The sequence below is a fragment of the Delphinapterus leucas genome, chromosome 9 (genome assembly GCF_059928025.1).
Source record: "Delphinapterus leucas isolate spDelLeu-1000000601 "Yukka" chromosome 9, BTC_Dleu_Yukka2, whole genome shotgun sequence".
Classification (NCBI taxonomy): Eukaryota; Metazoa; Chordata; class Mammalia; order Artiodactyla; family Monodontidae; genus Delphinapterus; species Delphinapterus leucas.
Window position 1 is genome coordinate 81272352 of NC_143137.1, and position 17889 is coordinate 81290240.

The following is a 17889-nucleotide window of genomic DNA, read 5'->3' on the forward strand; positions in this document are numbered from 1 at the left end:
AAGTAAATCTGTCCCTGTTTGCCGATGACATGATACTATACATACAGAATCCTAAAGATGCTACCAGAAAACTACTAGAGCTAATCAATGAATTTGGTTAAGTAGCAGGATACAAAATTAATGCACAGAAATCTCTTGCATTCCTATACACTAATGATGAAAAATCTGAAAGAGAAATTAAGGAAATACTCCCACTTACCACTGCAACAAAAAGAATAAAATACCTAGGAATAAACCTACCTACAGTGACAAAAACCTGTATGCAGAAAACTATAAGACACTGATGAGAGAAATTAAAGATGTACAAACAGATGGAGAGATATACCATGTTCTTGGATTGGAAGAATCAACATTGTGAAAATGACTATACTACCCAATGCAATCTACAGATTCAGTGAATCTGAATCTTTATCAAACTACCAATGGCATTTTTCATAGAACTAGAACAAAAAAATTCACAATTTGTATGGAAACACAAAAGACCCTGAATAGCCAAAGCAATCTTGAGAAAGAATAATGGAGCTGGAAGAATAAGACTTCTGGACTTCAGACTATACTACAAAGCTACAGTAATCAAGACAGTACGGTACTGGCACAAAAACAGAAATATAGATCAATGGAACAGGATAGAAAGCCTAGAGATAAACCCACGCACATATGGTCACCTAATCTTTTATAAAGGAGGCAAGAATATACAATGGAGAAAAGACAACCTCTTCAATAAGTGGTGCTGGGAAAACTGGACAGCTACATGGAAAAGAATGAAATTAGAATACTCCCTAACACCATACACAAAAATAAACTCAAAATGGATTAAAGACCTAAATGAAAGGCTAGACACTACAAAACTCTTAGAGGAAAACATAGGCAGAACACTCTATGACATAAATCACAGCAAGATCCTTTTTGACCCACCTCCTAGAGAAAGGGAAATAAAAACAAAAATAAACAACTCAGACCTAATGAAACTTAAAAGCTTTTGCACAGCAAAGGAAACCATAAACAAGACGGAAAGAAAACCCTCAGATTGGGAGAAAATATTTGCAAATGAAGCAATGGACAAAGGATTAATCTCCAAAATATACAAGCAGCTCAATATCAAAAAGACAAACAACCCAATCCAAAAATGGGCAGAAGACCTAAACAGACATTTCTCCAAAGAAGATACACAGATTGCCAACAAACACATGAGAGGATGCTCAACATCACTAATCATTAGAGTAATGCAAATCAAAACTATAATGAAGTATCACCTCACACTAGTCAGAATGGCCATCATCAAAAAGTCTGCAAACAATACATGCTAGAGAGGGTGTGGAGAAAGGGAACAGTCTTGCACTGTTTGTGGTAATGTAAATTGATACAGCCACTATGGAGAACAGTATTGAGGTTCCTTAAGAAACTAAAACTAGAACTACCATACGACTCAGCATTCCCACTACTGGGCGTATACCTTGAGAAAACCATAATTCAAAAAGAGTCATGTTCCACAATGTTCTTTGCAGCTCTATTTACAATAGCCAGGACATGGAAGCAACCTAAGTGTCCATCAACAGATGAATGGATAAAGAAGATGTGGCACATATATACAATGCAATATTACTCAGCCATAAAAAGAAACGAGATTGAGTTATTTGTAGTGAGGTGGATGGACCTAGGGTCTATCATACAGAGTGAAGTAAGTCAGAAAGAGAAAAAACAGATACTGTATGCTAACACATATATATGGAATCTTAAAAAAAAAAATTATGAAGGACCTAGAGGTAGGACAGGAATAAAGGCGCAGTCATAGAGAATGGACTTGAAGACATGGGAGAAGGGGAAGCTGGGACGAAGTGAGAGAGTGGCATGCACATATACATGCTACCAAATGTCAAATAGATAGCTAGTGGGAAGCAGCCGCACCGCACAGGGAGATCAGCTTGTGCTTGTGACCACCTGGCAGGGTGGGATAGGAAGGATGGGAGGGAGTCGCAAGAGGCAGGGGATATGGGGATATATGTGTACATGTAGCTGATTCACTTTGTTATACAGCAGAAACTAACACACCATTGTAAAGCAATTATACTCCAATAAAGATGTTAAAATATTTTATATATATACCTATATATATATAGTCTGGAAGCAAAAAAATCTTTATTCTTTGAAAATCTATGTGTTTTTCTTAAGTAGATGCTTATACATGGTGACATTATAATTAGCATGAACATGGTTAAGAAAGAGTTTTAATACTACTTCTTAATGGAAAGAAAATAGTTCAGAATTCGAACTTTATTTCCTGTATTTTTAGAAATGGTAACACTTAATGTGTTGAAAATTTTAAGTACTTTACTATTCTCAGTTAAGGGATTTTTGTATTTATCATTTTTCTTTAGAAATACTTTTTTTAGTGAGCAAGAAAATACCAATATAATACTTAGCTATAGGAATGATAATTTTAGGAGTTAACACATTTCAGCAATTTTTGTCAAGATGATATATCAAAAGTGTATTCTCTCTGATATTAGTCTTTTATTTAAATTAAAAATGCTTATGCAAGCAAATCCATTTAGGAAACATTGACTTATGCAAAGTTACCTAAGAGAAGGATTTTCATCGCCTTTAATAAGCTTAAATGCTTTATAACTCACCAAGAAGGGATATTATATGCAAAATTTCCCAAACATTTGATTTTAGATCCTTCTTTGCTGGGGAATCTCCTGGGGTGGTGATTTGTCTAATGCATTTTAGGACATGTCACTTTAGAATGTGCTTTATACAATTACAACCTTTAGAAGTTAATCATGATATTTCAAATATAATAATTTGTATATAACTGCAAAAATATCTTCCAACTTGCTGTGTACTTACAAAAAAAAAAAATAAAGTCTTCAGAAATATTCCAAGTAGTTGTGCTATATATTGATTTTGCTTGTTGAAGCCCTCATTCTTCTATGTGGCATTGAGAATAACATGAGAACATTTCAAATTTTATTCTATCTGATATTTAAATCTACACCTATAAAAATTTAATTTTGTTCTGTCTTATTTGGCTAGCAAAATGGTAGGTTCAAATATCCCTCATGTTTCTGTATATGTAATAATGCATCTGTTTTTATATTGCCTTCCTTGTTTAAACCAGGTGCCTATTCTTTAAAAACTGTATAAATAGTAGTATTCCTTCTTTTCATTCAGATATTTTTTTCAGGGCCTTTGTTTTTGACAAAGCAAGAAAGCGATGCCTCTGGTTCCCTTTCAATAGCATGTCAAGTGGAGTGAAAAAAGAGTTTGGCCATGAATTTGACCTCTATGAAAACAAAGGTAACTTGCTTCTCCCTAAATATTTCATAATGAAACAAAGTATAAAATATATGTAATTGCCCGCCACAGTGCACTTTCGAACTGATTTTTCCATTATATCATGGATCTATTATGCAGTCAATTCATCTATTAAGACAGATGACACTACTGCCTTGACTATTTTCAGTATGATACTTTAAAGAGAGCTTTTCCCAAATTTTCCATAGTTAGATTATCCCCCCCCCTTTGTTTATTTCTAGTAACATCTCCCGGAACTGATATTCTCCACAGTCATTTTAGAAAGTGCCACCTTAAGTTATTAGTTTAAGACATTTTATATAACAGCAAATTTTGAGTTTACTAAAGTATTCTAAATTTTAATAACTTTGGATAATTAATCTAAGTTATAGTGATGATTGCTGATAACAACAAAACGTGGAGGTTTTGAAAAATTAGTTGGATCTATTTCTAGTTACATACTTTAAAAAAATCTTTGAAAGAATTGAGACCATATTATTAATTTGTCTACTTCGGTAGTTTGGTATTATATTCACAAGGTGTTTATTTTGTTCAACAGTGGATTTATAATAATAAAATAATTGAAGAATGTTTACTAAATGTGTATTTTACAGAATAAATCTCTCATTACACAAAATAATAATCATGAATTATGTTTATGATAATACTATTTATTTCAATTTTAATGTTTTCTTAAATCATACTGTGTTTTTTATTAAACTTAGGTATTTAGTAATATACACAGACATTTCTTTGTTAATAGGGAAAATGTTTAAATGAAATTAAAATTAATTCATGTTAGAAAATAAGATGATCTCTATACACCCCAATAATTCTGTAAATCCTAAACATAATTCATAATCTAGTATAAAACCATCTTTAATCTTCTAGGTTGCTAACAACTGTATATACTATTATTGGATAGAAATATACAGCTTGTTTCAATTTGATTGTCCTATAATTTAGCAGCTGATCTGTTAGCAAAAATATGAAAATAATAATCAGCATAATGTAATTATCACATACACACACATACACAAAACCCCACACAATTTTACTGATATAAAGACAAATCAGTTATTTCCATTATCTTAAAGTAACTTTTTGAAGTCAATATAGGTTTACAAATTTTTGTTTTTAATATGTTCTTAAAATGGTCTGTGAATTTGAGCAAATCATTATGCTAAATTAAATTTGCCTGTCCAGTTAAGTATACAGAATAATCTACATTAAGTAGGTAGACTAATCTCTACAGTTATCCAGGTATACACTCACAAAATTAAAACTCCTCAATCGTCTTTTTTGTTTGTTTTGGATTACTCTGAAATGTATTATTTTGAAAATATTAGTAGAACTTTTAGGCAAGAAATTTCAATATGATTTGTGATGGTTTATAAGCATTACTGAAAGATTTGAATGGAATTTTATCATTTTTATTTTTAATATACACAGCAGATATGTTACACATAGTGATAACATTTTTCTCTGCTTTCTTCTGATAGACTACATTAGAAACTGCATCATCGGTAAAGGAGGTAGCTATAAGGGAACGGTATCTATCACTAAAAGTGGCATCAAATGCCAGCCCTGGGATTCCATGATACCACACGAACACAGGTAAGAATAGCATGAAGAAAAGAGGATAGAGCCTCTCTTTTATAGGTGTGTTACCAATCCCAGGTTAGTGCTTCAGAATAATCCTACACTTCTATAATAATTTAGCCAACTTTGCAGAAGCGTATTAGGCCAAAGCTTATCTGAATTTGTAACTGATATTTAGCCAAAGAATAAAAAAATTATCATTAAGATGTAGCCTAACATTTTTTCACCTCAAAACCTCAATTTATAGATCTTGGTGTTTGGGAAGAGATAATAAAAAAATAATAAAAAAAATTTTTTCCCTCTCTTTGCCTGTGAAGAGGCACAGCACTCTGCAGCTGGAGTGGAGAGGTTGCCTGTGATAAGTTGGAGATGGAACAGATTCTGATCTTACATAACCAGGGCCCAAATGTTCTTTAACCATGGTGGTTCTCAAACCTGACTGCACATTAAAATCACCTGCTACAAGCCCTTAACAAATCCTACCACCCGGTCGTCAACACAGACCAATTAAATCAGAATCACTTGGCACCAGTATTTTTTTAAAAGTTCCCCAGGTGATTCTAAATCACAGTCAAAATTGAGAACCTCTGCTAAAAATTCATGCCTCAGATTGACCAACTTTCCCATTTCACCTAGTGCCTAATGACTAGAGAAAACTTCTTACTCCTTGGAAATTAAATGTCTATAGTGAAGAGAAGAATTGTGTTCATTATAACAGATGAATGCTATTTAAAGATGAGTAAACATAATATCCATAGGCTCATTAGTCTGAGAATTTTAATCATCATGGAGGAGAAACATAGATATCTACTCACTAGAGAGGCATATATAGCCAGAGTTTTTCAAGATTTATTTCACAAAGAATTTTAACAGGAACTAAAGTAGTTTAAAACAGCTCTCCCTGGTTATTAGATGAATTGGAAGACTTAGTTTACCATGTGCCAAGTACCTTGTTGAGCAGTATACCTGGTTTATCTCATTTAATCCTCTCAAGAACCACAAAGTAGGTGATTTTATTAGTTCTATTTTTTATATGGTGAAACTGAAGAGCAAAGATCCTTAGTAACTTTTCAAGGTCATGCACAACTAGCAAGTGGTATGGCCAGAATCTGAGGCCACCAGTGTCACTCTGTATCCTATGTTTTAACAACCCCAGGGCCTTAAACACCCAGCAAATCAGTAGGATACATGCTGTGACCTGTTTTTGCAATAGAGGTAGTAACTTGCTTGATGAATCCACTTTTTATTCCATTTCATTCATTTGGTGGGGGGCAAAACTATGCAAGATGATTTTACTTCAGTAAACAGAAACGGAGTTCACTGGCCCACATAAAAAGAAAAAGAGTTGGTTGCTCTACACTGGGATCAAACCTGTGATTTTGGCCTTGTTAACAACAGCTAGTAAGTGTCCAAGCAGATCAGCTTTACAGTGTTTCAATAACAGAAAACAACTAATTTTTCCAAATTCACTACTTATGAATTACATGAATACCTCCAAAACGTAGTTTTATCTTTACATTACAAAACAAACAATGTAATTGGTTTTGTCCTCTCATAAGGATTTGCATGGTGTCACTCCCTGCATAGTGAGGAAAACATTTTGCTTAAATAGATGGATCTAAGTTTTTCATGAACAAAGGAATGGCGTTTGAAATCAATCCTACCCTAGTTGAGGAGAGTGCACTGGATGACCTACTAGAGGTCTTATTTCAACCCAAATTCTCTATGATTGTCATTCTCTGCTACAGGAGTGCATGTGAAATAGATCTCCCTGGGAACTGGCTTCCCAGTCCAATCAGCTGTTTTACCAACAAACATTTCCTTGTGATATAAAGCTTTAGGGCTGAGAGGACCTTGTACATTAATCAATTTTTTTTTATTCAATGGGAGAAACACATTTTCATCAATTAGCAACTTATTGGAATATCTACATGCTAGGTTAACACTTTTAAGTGTTAACTAAAGATTAACTCTATGGAAAATTGAAAGAGAAATATATATCTATATACATCTGTCTAGAGGAGTGATTTATTGTCAACTCCCTAAATTGGAATATTTTACAAATGGCTTAATGGGAAGATGATGATAGATGATGAAATTAGTACAGAAGCTTAACTAGAAAATCAGGTGACCTGATATCTACATCTATATCCTTCACTGGCCACCCAGCATTCATTAAAGAAGCAGATGATGGAATGGATCAAGTTTCCTATGAACACAGTTCATATTAAAAGAAAAGAAAAGGTGGCCAGCACCCAGAAGATCTAATTTATGTTTCAAAGTATATTTGGATATAACTCAATTTTAAATATTCCTTCACTTATCTCTCTAAAAATAAAGCCTTGCTCACAAGGACAGAGAACCAAAAGTAGTATATATGTGAGTAAAAGTTTATTACAAAGCCTACTGACTGGCACAGGGTGTGTGTGTGTGTAATAGGTTCTCATAAACATGTGCTGAATGAACACATAGAATGCAAAGAGCGGGGCTAGGCTTCATCGCTTGGTCAAGTATGGGATACTAAAGAAAAGCAGACTGAAAACTTCAGAATACAAAAGAAAACCAGTTAATCGGGGTAAAAAGTCATATACACCAAAGACTGAAGAGAAGAGATGACCCAGACTGCTCTTTACCCTGCATGTCCTAAAGAGGAATGTGATATGCATTGATATAGAATTGTGGAAAGCAGCACACATTTTTCTCTTCATTTTTCATTTTTATTAACTCCAGTGGGAAAACTTTATTCATCTTTTAACCATAGCTAGTTTTGATTTCTACTTTATCTCTTTCCCTTCCTACTTGCATTTTTCCTACTAAACTGTTGACTTATTCATTCACTACTTCATTTTTTAAAAATTAATTAATTATTGTCTGTGTTGGGTCTTTGTTGCTGTGCGTGGGCTTTCACTAGTTGTGACGACTGGGGGCTACTCTTCATTGCGGTGCACGGGCTTCTCATAGTAGTGTCTTCTCTTGTTTCAGAGCACGGGCTTTAGGTGTGCAGGCTCAGTAGTTGTGGCTCACGGGTTTAGTTGCTCCACAGCATGTGGGGATCTTCCCGGACTGGGGCTCGAACCTATGTACCCTGCATTGGCAGGTGGATCCTTAACCACTGCGCCACCAGGGAAGTCCCATTCGCTACTTCTTCACAGCTTCTTCTTTGCTTTACAAATCCCCTGGAAAGGTATATGTGTGTATATGTATATGTGTGTGTGTGTCTGTGTGTGTAACAAAATCTCTAAAACTGTAGATATTTTATATGTGTGCATTTAACATGTGTTAAATCATTATTTAGTTTTTAAACTTAATACATAAAATGATATAAAATGAAGGAGCTTATAATAATCTAATTGATTCCATTCATCTCGTAAGTGAAGTTGAAAACCCAAAGAATAAGTAAATTATCTAAGGGCTAGTGTCATATACTAGTCGAGTGATACATATGGGGCAACAATGTAGATTTTTGTGATCAACAAAAACTTATTTTCAGTACTATACTATACCAAGCTTTTTCAGAAAATAGAGTTATAGGGGGATTTTCTTAGGTAAATTTGATTAATGCGGTACTTTATGAAAAAATATAAGGTAAAAGTCAGTTTTCATTCTATCAGAAAAATGAGTATTTCATTATAAATTTACTATGAAAAATTGAGGAACTGGCAAAGTGAAAGGAAATAATTTTCACACAATGGCACAAAGATTATCTTAAATTATTCTGGAATAATGGGGCTAAAACTAAGACAAAAGATGACTTATTTTTCATTTGAAAATTACTGTTAGGAACTGTAAAGTCATGATAAGTTTTCATTATATTATAATTTTTGTCAGTCATAAGATGTAATGTCTAATTTTTGTTCCCCAATATTTAAAATGCTAGTGAAGTAGGGATATAAATTCTTTATGTAAAGACATTTTGGCATTTCATGTTTATAATACTTAATAGATATCTTGAAAATGTTTGGTTAGTAGTAAGTCTCTTGGACTCTTTATTTTTGACCAATAATTTACATTTTCTGAGCACTTAACTCTGGTGTATTTCCTGTCCAAATTAAATAATTTCATTGCAAAATGTTGCTTGGTACCCAAGGCATGTCCATATTTATTTTATGCCACAGCATAACAAAAATGATTATTTCTTAACTAGAGGTTTCAATGGGTAGGAAACATATTTGAATGGTATTTACTGAGAGACTAAGATCTTTGGACTTCACTGTAATTTAAGTACCATTTAGATCTCAGAGGTCAGTAAAAGTAGAAATTAAGCTTTATAGCAAAAATTGAACTGAACATTGAAAATGTAACCGGATTTTCAAAAAGAAGTGCTTACTAATGTTACCTATAGATATATATTGTTTACTTATGCTTTTTTTGTGTGCAGTTTAGCAGACACTTGCAGCATCATTGAGGCCAAGGTCACAAGCAGTACAAAAGAATAAAAAGGGCTTTGAACTCTTCTGCTCTTATGTTGAAGTACTGTGTGCTGGTAACAAAATTATAACCAGGGCATTAGACATTTTAAATGAAGGTAATATATTGCAGTCTGCATGCAATGGCCAACTATTATGAACTAAACCTGAAAGCACCAAGCCCCAGTCACAGGGAAAACTTTTAAAATGTTTAAAGAGAATAAGCATTTCTGTTTTTTACTATGACAGTCTAAAGACTACTAAGTGGAGTGTGCTTAATAACAGATGGAGTTTATTAAGTGTCAATTACTCTCTCATCTCTTTGAACTTCTCAAAACAACCACATAGGTGTAAGATGTTATAAGTTATGGTTATGCTCAGTGTATAGGTAAGCTAGTAGGCTGAAAGAGGCTAAATTGCCTGCTGGGGTTTCCAGTTAGTAAGACAGAGCTGAAATTTGAGTCCAGATTCAATTTGTTTCTAGGCCTTTTGTTCCTGTTACTTTATCAATCTATTTCTCAATTGTGCAGAAAAAAGGGGGGCTATCATTCATAAGAAAAGCAATAAACAAACAAATAATTATCTCAGATAAGCAGTGTAATAGTGAGATTTCAAGGTCTAGGGCAGTGTTTCTGCAGTCCTCTCCTAAGTGGCTTTCCTCAATCATTTGCTGCCTTTGAGTGGAACTTTGAAATTGTGGTTCAAACAATGTCAATTAGGCTCTAGAATGATTGGCTCTCAGTGAATCCAGAGATGAATCATTTTTAAGGCTGCTGAATACGAGAATTCAGTTAGGTAAATGTCTATAAAATTTAAGTATCTTAAGAATAGATGGAAATGACAGAATTCAAGTTAATATCTATGGAGGTCTGAGATAGAATAAAGGATTTCTCCACTTTTGGGAAAACATACCCACTAGTTAGTAAAATTAATAGCCCCCCCCCCCAAAAGTTGCATGCTCTTATACTGTAATGATTATCATTTTAAAACTAGCTTTTTGCCTTCGAGCTATCGGGGTAAAGACCTACAGGAAAACTACTGTCGAAATCCTCGAGGGGAAGAAGGGGGACCTTGGTGTTTCACAAGCAATCCAGAGGTACGCTACGAAGTCTGTGACATTCCTCAGTGTTCAGAAGGTAAATGAACCTGAATGCCATGTGGGGCACTCTGCTCTCCCTTTGTGTAAAACTGCAACTCACATTAAAGGTTAACAGAATTGAATCAAATCACAATGAATATGATGTTCATTCAATTGCAACTATAGATCATAATTTGAGCATTTTTATAGGATGTTTAAAAAACTGATTATCATCAGATTAATGCAAAATAATGGAGCAAGTTATCAGTTTGAATTTCAAAAGAGCCTCAGGTATCTCTTTGGGGAGAGTAAAAGTTTGGGCTTCCTCATCTGCTGTTTTGAGCTCATAATAGCTCAAAATCTGCTCCCATACATCACCTGAAAGGAGCAGAATGACACTTAGCCCTTTATGAGTAACGCTAATTCTACTCATCCAGAACCCGCTTCTGCAGAAGTTTTGTCAAAGCTATTCTGAAGTGGTGTGGCAAGGGTATACGGACCCAGAAGAGAATAAAGGAAGGGGGTCACTGAAAGTCCGAGTGCCCTGTGTGTGTTTCGGTGAACCAAATTTGATACATAGTCTGGAACTGAATACCATTCAGAATGGTATCTGAAGAGATCAAAACAGTAGATCACAGGCTGTCTGGAAGGCAGGCACTCTAAACCCATGTCTGTGTCTTCACCTCCTCTCACAGCATGAAAGGGCACTGTCCTTACTTTTACAGTGGAAACTGAATGACGGGCAAGAAGGAAGAGTAACCATTTCAGCATTGTATATGGTTTCATTTTTCTTGGTTATCTGGCTACTGAATAGCTGGCTTTTTAGTTCTGTCAGAAACTAAAATACTGAAAATCAAAATGAAACATGGATTGAATTCTGATCAAAATTTAGTAGCATTTTGAAGTACCTGGGGTGGGGATTACGGCTGGAATGCTGTCCAATTTTTATAGTAAGATATTTTACCTGTTTGTTATTAACCAAATATTTTTTGAACTATTTCTTCCATAATATTCATTAAGTATTAGGTTGATATTTATCACATAAAAAGGCCATTGTTAGCTAACTGTCACAGAGAAGGTGAATTTGTTTTCTGTTGTTAGTTAATTTAACATTCTTGAATTCATGTGCTAGAGCCAGTTCCATCTGTTTGTAAATTCTTACTTTCCATTCCATATCATATTCTGTTCACTATAACTTCTTCATTGTTTTTCTTTTCTTTTAAAAATAATAAACTGATCTGTGATAACGTTATGAATGTCTGTTTTGTATGAATAAGTCTGTAATGTTTGTCTTAAATTTACACATGGAAGAAAACCCTACTTTTAGGGAACTCTCCGCTATCACAGTTTTCTGAGGTTGAAAGTTATTGGCAAGGAGTTTTCTTTATTGGTTTTGTTTGATCTGGGACAGTGTTTTCAAGGGAAGGTAAATTGGTCAAACTTTAAACAGTTTAGCATTTACCTTGCCTGCCTAGTCTGTGGGAATGTGATTTTTCAACCCCTGATTTAAAAGAAGAACCTTCATCAAACTATATTGGCATATATCTAAAATGACAGGCAATGTAGAATAAATGTGATAAAAAAATAAATGCTTGGAAAAATTTCTGGTATTCCTTAGCTCATTAGGGTATACGTCCCTAATATTTTATAATGATTTGAGGTCATCGCACCTCCCTTAGAAAAGGGCATTGATCATTAGTATGAAGGACACACGATGCTATTGGTCACGGTGGCATTAAAGGTTGCAGATATGCTTTTTCTGGAAACAGCTAGAAGTCTGAAAGAGTAGAATAACCCTCCTGTGAGAGAAGTAAACCAACACCTGTCCTATAGGCTAAACATATTTCAGGGACTGTGAATTGAGCTGTGATATTTAAATTCATGCTAACATAAACAATGTTTTAGCAGGATTTTAATGAAGAGGATCTAAAATAAGAAGAAGCATTGTCAATACATTAATGAAGAAAAATAGCTATTTATAAAATGGGTAATACAAAATATACAAAATAATGTTGATATGATGTAAATTTCTATTAAAATACATATATGAGGAAAAAGCCTCAAAATCCACAATGCTTAAATAGTATGATGGGTGAGACATTTTAATCTATGGATATTGTAAATGTCAAGTTCCAAAGGTTATATTATTATGGATGAAATATTAATGATCACATCATTTTGTATATTTTAAAATTAAATAAGAAAAGTATGTGGTCAACTTTGGACTGTTCTTTGGAAAAGGACAAGTAGAACAGTATATATTTTTTGAAAATTTTTTAACTATATTAAAATATTTGCTAAATAATCACCTGAAATTTGTCTGCAATTTTGGTTCATAAAAATATATCTGGTATTTAAAGATTAAAATTATTTTCTTTTAATTTAAACCTTTGAAATATATAAAGCATTCCAAAATGAATACTCGTTTATCACATTTAGAACCTTACATAATTATGTAAAGAAAATATTACCATTAATGTTTAATTCAAAGATTATGGAAAACAGAGGTATATAAAATTTGACTTCTTGCTTTAACATTTGCTTGGGATTTAAAAGAAAGCAATCACTAATCATTGAAACAGATTTTTTAAATGATAAATATTCAAGTAAATGCATTTTATTAAGCCATAATCATTATTTTTAAATACCTTACACTTAAAATACCAAATAATACTGCCATAACTTTAAATGTGTAATTCCATACTCTGTGTGGCAAAAGACTTTTAAAAACAAAGATTTAAATAAAACTATTATTTATAAATGTGGATTTGTGAGACTATTCATATTTTAAACATTCAGTTTTGCTGAAGTAATCACTAGAGTGGATTTGTCTGAGAGGTATTTTCAAAATAGCTGTTTTAGTCTGTAAACTCAGATCACTTGTGGTTTTATGATTGATAAAAATGGAACACAGTAATTTCTGAGTTTAGTTAGTATATGAGAAAGGTGTTAAATTAATTCTAGTTATATTACAATTAATGTGTAGTTTTGGGGGTTTTCTATTAACAATTAGAGCAGAACTATAATTAGAAAAAGGTATTCATTTACTTATGAATATAAACATTTATTTAGTTTGAGCTTTTGTGAACTGGGACAGTATTTTGCTTTTGTTTGTTTTTTTTTAAGGGAAGAACTTGCTGGAATGGTTAAATAATACACTGGCAACAATAGAGAGAGTCAAAAGGAAATACAGCAGGAGGTGCAGTCCTCACCCTCTTGCACTCCTATATAGATAATGCTTTCACCTGAGTCCTTGGTAGGTAGGTGGACTTGGTTTCCACCTACACGGCTTGACTTTGAGCTGGGAAAACTTAAAAGAGTCTTAGAATTCTTGAAGTTTGAGAAGTAAATATGAGTTCAAAATTTGCCTTTCTCGAAGTAATTTTTATGACTAACCTGATGGTTTGATGCAATGGAGAAACCACAAATTTTTCATCCTTGAATAAGATGGCCAGTCTCGTTTCTCCTAGCCCCCAATAGGTGAGAATCCAACAGGCGGGCAACCTACTGCTATAGACAGGAGCGAAGAGGGTAATGAGGACAATACTGAGCAAAGGCAGGGAGACTGACTTTCTAAAAGTTTTGCTTTCAACCTATCTTAAAGTATGACCAGTAAGAATGTGTAGGAAACAAGTTAAAATATGTAGGACAAAGAGGCAATTAGGGAGAATGGAAAGAGCGCTGGACTGTGGGTCAGAGGACCTATGTTCCAGGCACAGATCTGGCATTTTCTGTTTTAGGTAAGTCCCTTAAAACTTTTGTGAGCCTTGTTTTCCTCACTGCAAGGGTCAAATGATTTCTTATATGTTAAAAGTACTGAATAATCAAAGAATACGTAACTATAATATACTTAGCATCTCAGTCCTATCACAGGATTCACTTAATTCCCACCCCAACAGCAACTTTCATTGCCTTCAAAATTCTAACATTCTTTGGGTTAACTTTTATTATTTTTCAATCTCATTAGTTCTGCACCTGCATTCATAACTCTCTCTTCACTTCACTATAAACAGCATACTAATTTATGTTTCTGTACCGTTTATGTTATTTTGCCCCTTTATAGTTTATCCACATCTTATCCATCCTTCAAGGTCTAAGTAAAATCCATTCTTTCCTAAAAGCCAAACACTAAGAACTTTCAGAATTGAATAAATTATCTACAAACTTGCTACTCAATGTGAGGTCCAAGGACCAGCATCATCATCACCCTCTGGGAGCTTGTTATTAATGCCCCAGTCCTGACTCACTGAATCAGAACTTGCCCTTTATTTAACAAGATCTCAAAGTAACTTTTATGCACATTAAAGTTTGGAGAAGCACTGATCTACTGCTCATGCTGGAAAGCAGTCACCTTATAGAATCACCTGTTTCATTTGTGTAGCTATGTTTCCTTAAGAAAATTAAAAATTCTAAAGTTTCAGGAGAAGTGTTTTTAAATAATGCCCCAACACAGTTTCCCGGAAAATACTTTTATTCACTCTAATTAGAAAAGGATATACTCTTATAAACTGCATTTTCTGACTGAGACAAAATAGTTATATTTTGATTCCTGAGTACTATACAAGATTAGAAATTGTACGTGTGGATATTTTATCCCCTTATTTGTGATCACAGGATTCTATTCTACTCTTTCATTCAATACAAAAGCGCAAACAACAATGATCAATGTTGTATCATTTTCTGTGAACATATCAAACCTTGCATTCTTTTTAAAATGGGAACTAAGTTTGTACCCCCATTCAGATGGAAAGCTGAAATGTGATACTACATAACCTATGTGGGATTGACCTTGGCCAACCAGAGCACCTTTATCAGTATGCTCTTGGATCCCTGTCATTTATATTTCAGGAGCTTACTGACTGTTGTCTGGGGGATCTCAGTATCAAATGAGAGGAAGCTGAATTGGTCCCTTGTCTTAGTTCATAGATCAACCTGCACGAAAAGAAGCAGATGGATCAGGCCAAATGGTTTCATGTTTTAGGGATTTAGTTATTAACGGCCTATTAGGTTATAAAAATCAAAGTTGAAAAGTGACGATTCTAATAATATATCCCGAACTTCTACAAATACTCATTAGGCTAGATCCCGGTGGATAAAACTAAACACTGATATCTTTTCCCACTTCAGCTAATGTTAGACAATCAGTAATCACAAGATACAAATGATGTGTTTGGGGAAGTTTGCCGGATCTGTAGGAAAGCCAAGCAATGATTTATTCCACAGGATGCCTGCCGTGCTACAAATCAACCTGTCCATTTGAGAAGGCTTATTTTCAGCTAGTTGATGTGATTCAGAGTTTTCAGTGTGGTATAAGAGGCCAGCCAGAAGAGAACTATTAATTAACTTCACAGAGTCATCAACAATATCCAGCATAATTAGATCAACTTACACATTTTAAAAACAGTGAGTACAAGAAGTTCAATAGCAGGTCATGTTCTATCCTAAGCTAGATAAGTATGCAAGTCTGCTCAGTTATTCGATGTGGATACTCACTGATAGAAAGGAACCGTGATTTCGTCCTGTAAAGTATTCACATTCTCAGATCTGTCTGGTCCTGATCTTGGCATTAACTGTAGAAGTATGATGTGTACTCATTTTAAATTGTGTATTTTCTGTGTATGTGTTGCAGGGTAAGTTGAGAGAAGAGCACTATCGTGTTGACAGTATAGATATTGAGACCCCTGGCATTTTAGAACAACAAAGGGAAAACCTCCAAGGATTTTCAGTTTCTAGGTACCTTTTGGACAGTTATGAAAAAATTAGAAAGGCAGCATCTTGGCCCTATGGTAAATCTGTATGACACTAACTACAAAAATCCCATTTAAACTGTATGAAAAGTTCAGTAGGGAGTATTTTATACCACTATTAATGGATATTAAGCCCTAATTTAAAGTTAAAAGGGTATATAAGTTTTTCTAAAAATATCCTTGCTAAATAGGTGATTTACTGTTCTTTAAATGGAACAGTGGTGTTCTTGATTTTGCTGTCAGAAGCAATTAACATGCCATGCTTTAATTTTATTAGTTGAATGCATGACCTGCAATGGGGAAAGTTATCGAGGTCCCATGGATCATACAGAATCAGGCAAGATTTGTCAGCGCTGGGATCATCAGACGCCACATCGGCATAAATTCTTGCCAGAAAGGTAAAATACCACCAAATCCTGCGTCCAGTGATTCTATTTACAAACTGTTATTTGCCCCATGGCAAATTACCATGGAAATTCTCTTGATATAATGTTTTCCTGATAGTCTTGGGGCACAGGGATTTATGATGAGGTATATGAGAGTGCTGGCTTCACCTCCAACTGGGCTTGGCTGATTAGGTTAAGAGTCCCTGAAATCAGGATGGTCCTGAACACAGAAGCATCAGTGGCTGGAGAAGGAAAACAGTAATAGAAGCTTCCTCTTTCCCTTCCACAGCAGCAAAAAGAGAAAAGCTCATTCAATAATAAGCACTTTGACAGGCCCAAGCTGGGGAGGGCGGCATTATTGTTAAATAAAAGTGAATGTGAATCTCCTTCTAATGCCACACCTTCCGTGACTTAGGTAAAGTGGGGTCAATGTGTGACACCGTGATGCAGGTCATGCCCATAGAGAGGGAATGAAAGGTGGAGCAAACAATTCTTTGGCTGCTTTCTTGTGGTGGATTTTGGCTGCTTTCTTGTGAGGATTTTTCTCCTCAGGAGTAGGTTTTGAGTTTAAATGGTTTAAAAATTATGTGTATTTTGGCCCATTCATTTCACAGGAAACATTTTAGTTGAAAAAAAGTTTTCCTTCTTTTTATTATAAAGAATAAAAATACAAATAACTACAGAAGAAGGTCTATCCCCACCTTTCTTCTGAAATTGCTGAAAGGTGTTTTTTCTTTCTTCTTTCTCTTTTTGTCTTGCTCTTCTAGATGAAATTAAAACTGCTTTGTTTTTTAGTGCATCTCTTGTCTTTTAAGTGAGAGCAGAAGGAATATGGTAGCAATTAAAAACAACTCACCAATTCAGGGCCCTGTTAATTTAAAGGGAGGTGGGTATAGAGAAAGTGGTGTGATGGAGTTTGTCTCTAGCTCTGCTGGAGGTGAGGGCATGACCTAGGAAGACTCTAGCTCTAAAACTGAGCTATCATTAGTAACATAGCTATTGAAACCTAACTTTCAGTTTGAACTTTAAGTCTGCCCTAGAAGAGGACCTGTTTTCTTAATGAGCATTCTACACGAGGTCATGTTTATGTAATCTGTCCTTAATTGGGCTTTGTAAGAAGGGGATTCAGTTTGGGACCTCAACCAGTGGACCGGTACCAAGTGGACCTAACTTATTAGCAAAGGGGATGGTACTCTGGCCTTAGTAGAATATGCACAGTAATAGATTCAGCAGTTAATGATTAGCAGTCCTTGTAGGGCAAAACACAGAAAATCTCTTCTTCCCTCAGCTAACAGTATCCGAGCTAAGTCAAAAGTTATTTTGTGAGCTGAGAGCTGGGTGGTGTTCCAGGCAGATTTACATGACACTTTTCT

General features: G+C 34.5%; 1 protein-coding gene across 2 annotated transcripts in view; it reads left to right on the forward strand.

Annotated features, from left to right (window-relative positions):
* HGF (hepatocyte growth factor) overlaps positions 1-17889 on the forward strand; it is an 83254-nt gene that overhangs the window by 16885 nt on the left and 48480 nt on the right. The window contains exons 4-7 of one of the 2 annotated variants that reach the window (XM_022554351.2): positions 3188-3300; positions 4800-4914; positions 10299-10441; positions 16408-16528. In XM_022554351.2, coding sequence (XP_022410059.1) covers positions 3188-3300; positions 4800-4914; positions 10299-10441; positions 16408-16528 — 492 coding nt within the window. The remainder of the gene's footprint in view (positions 1-3187; positions 3301-4799; positions 4915-10298; positions 10442-16407; positions 16529-17889) is intronic. The other variant, XM_022554352.2, reaches the window with a different exon arrangement.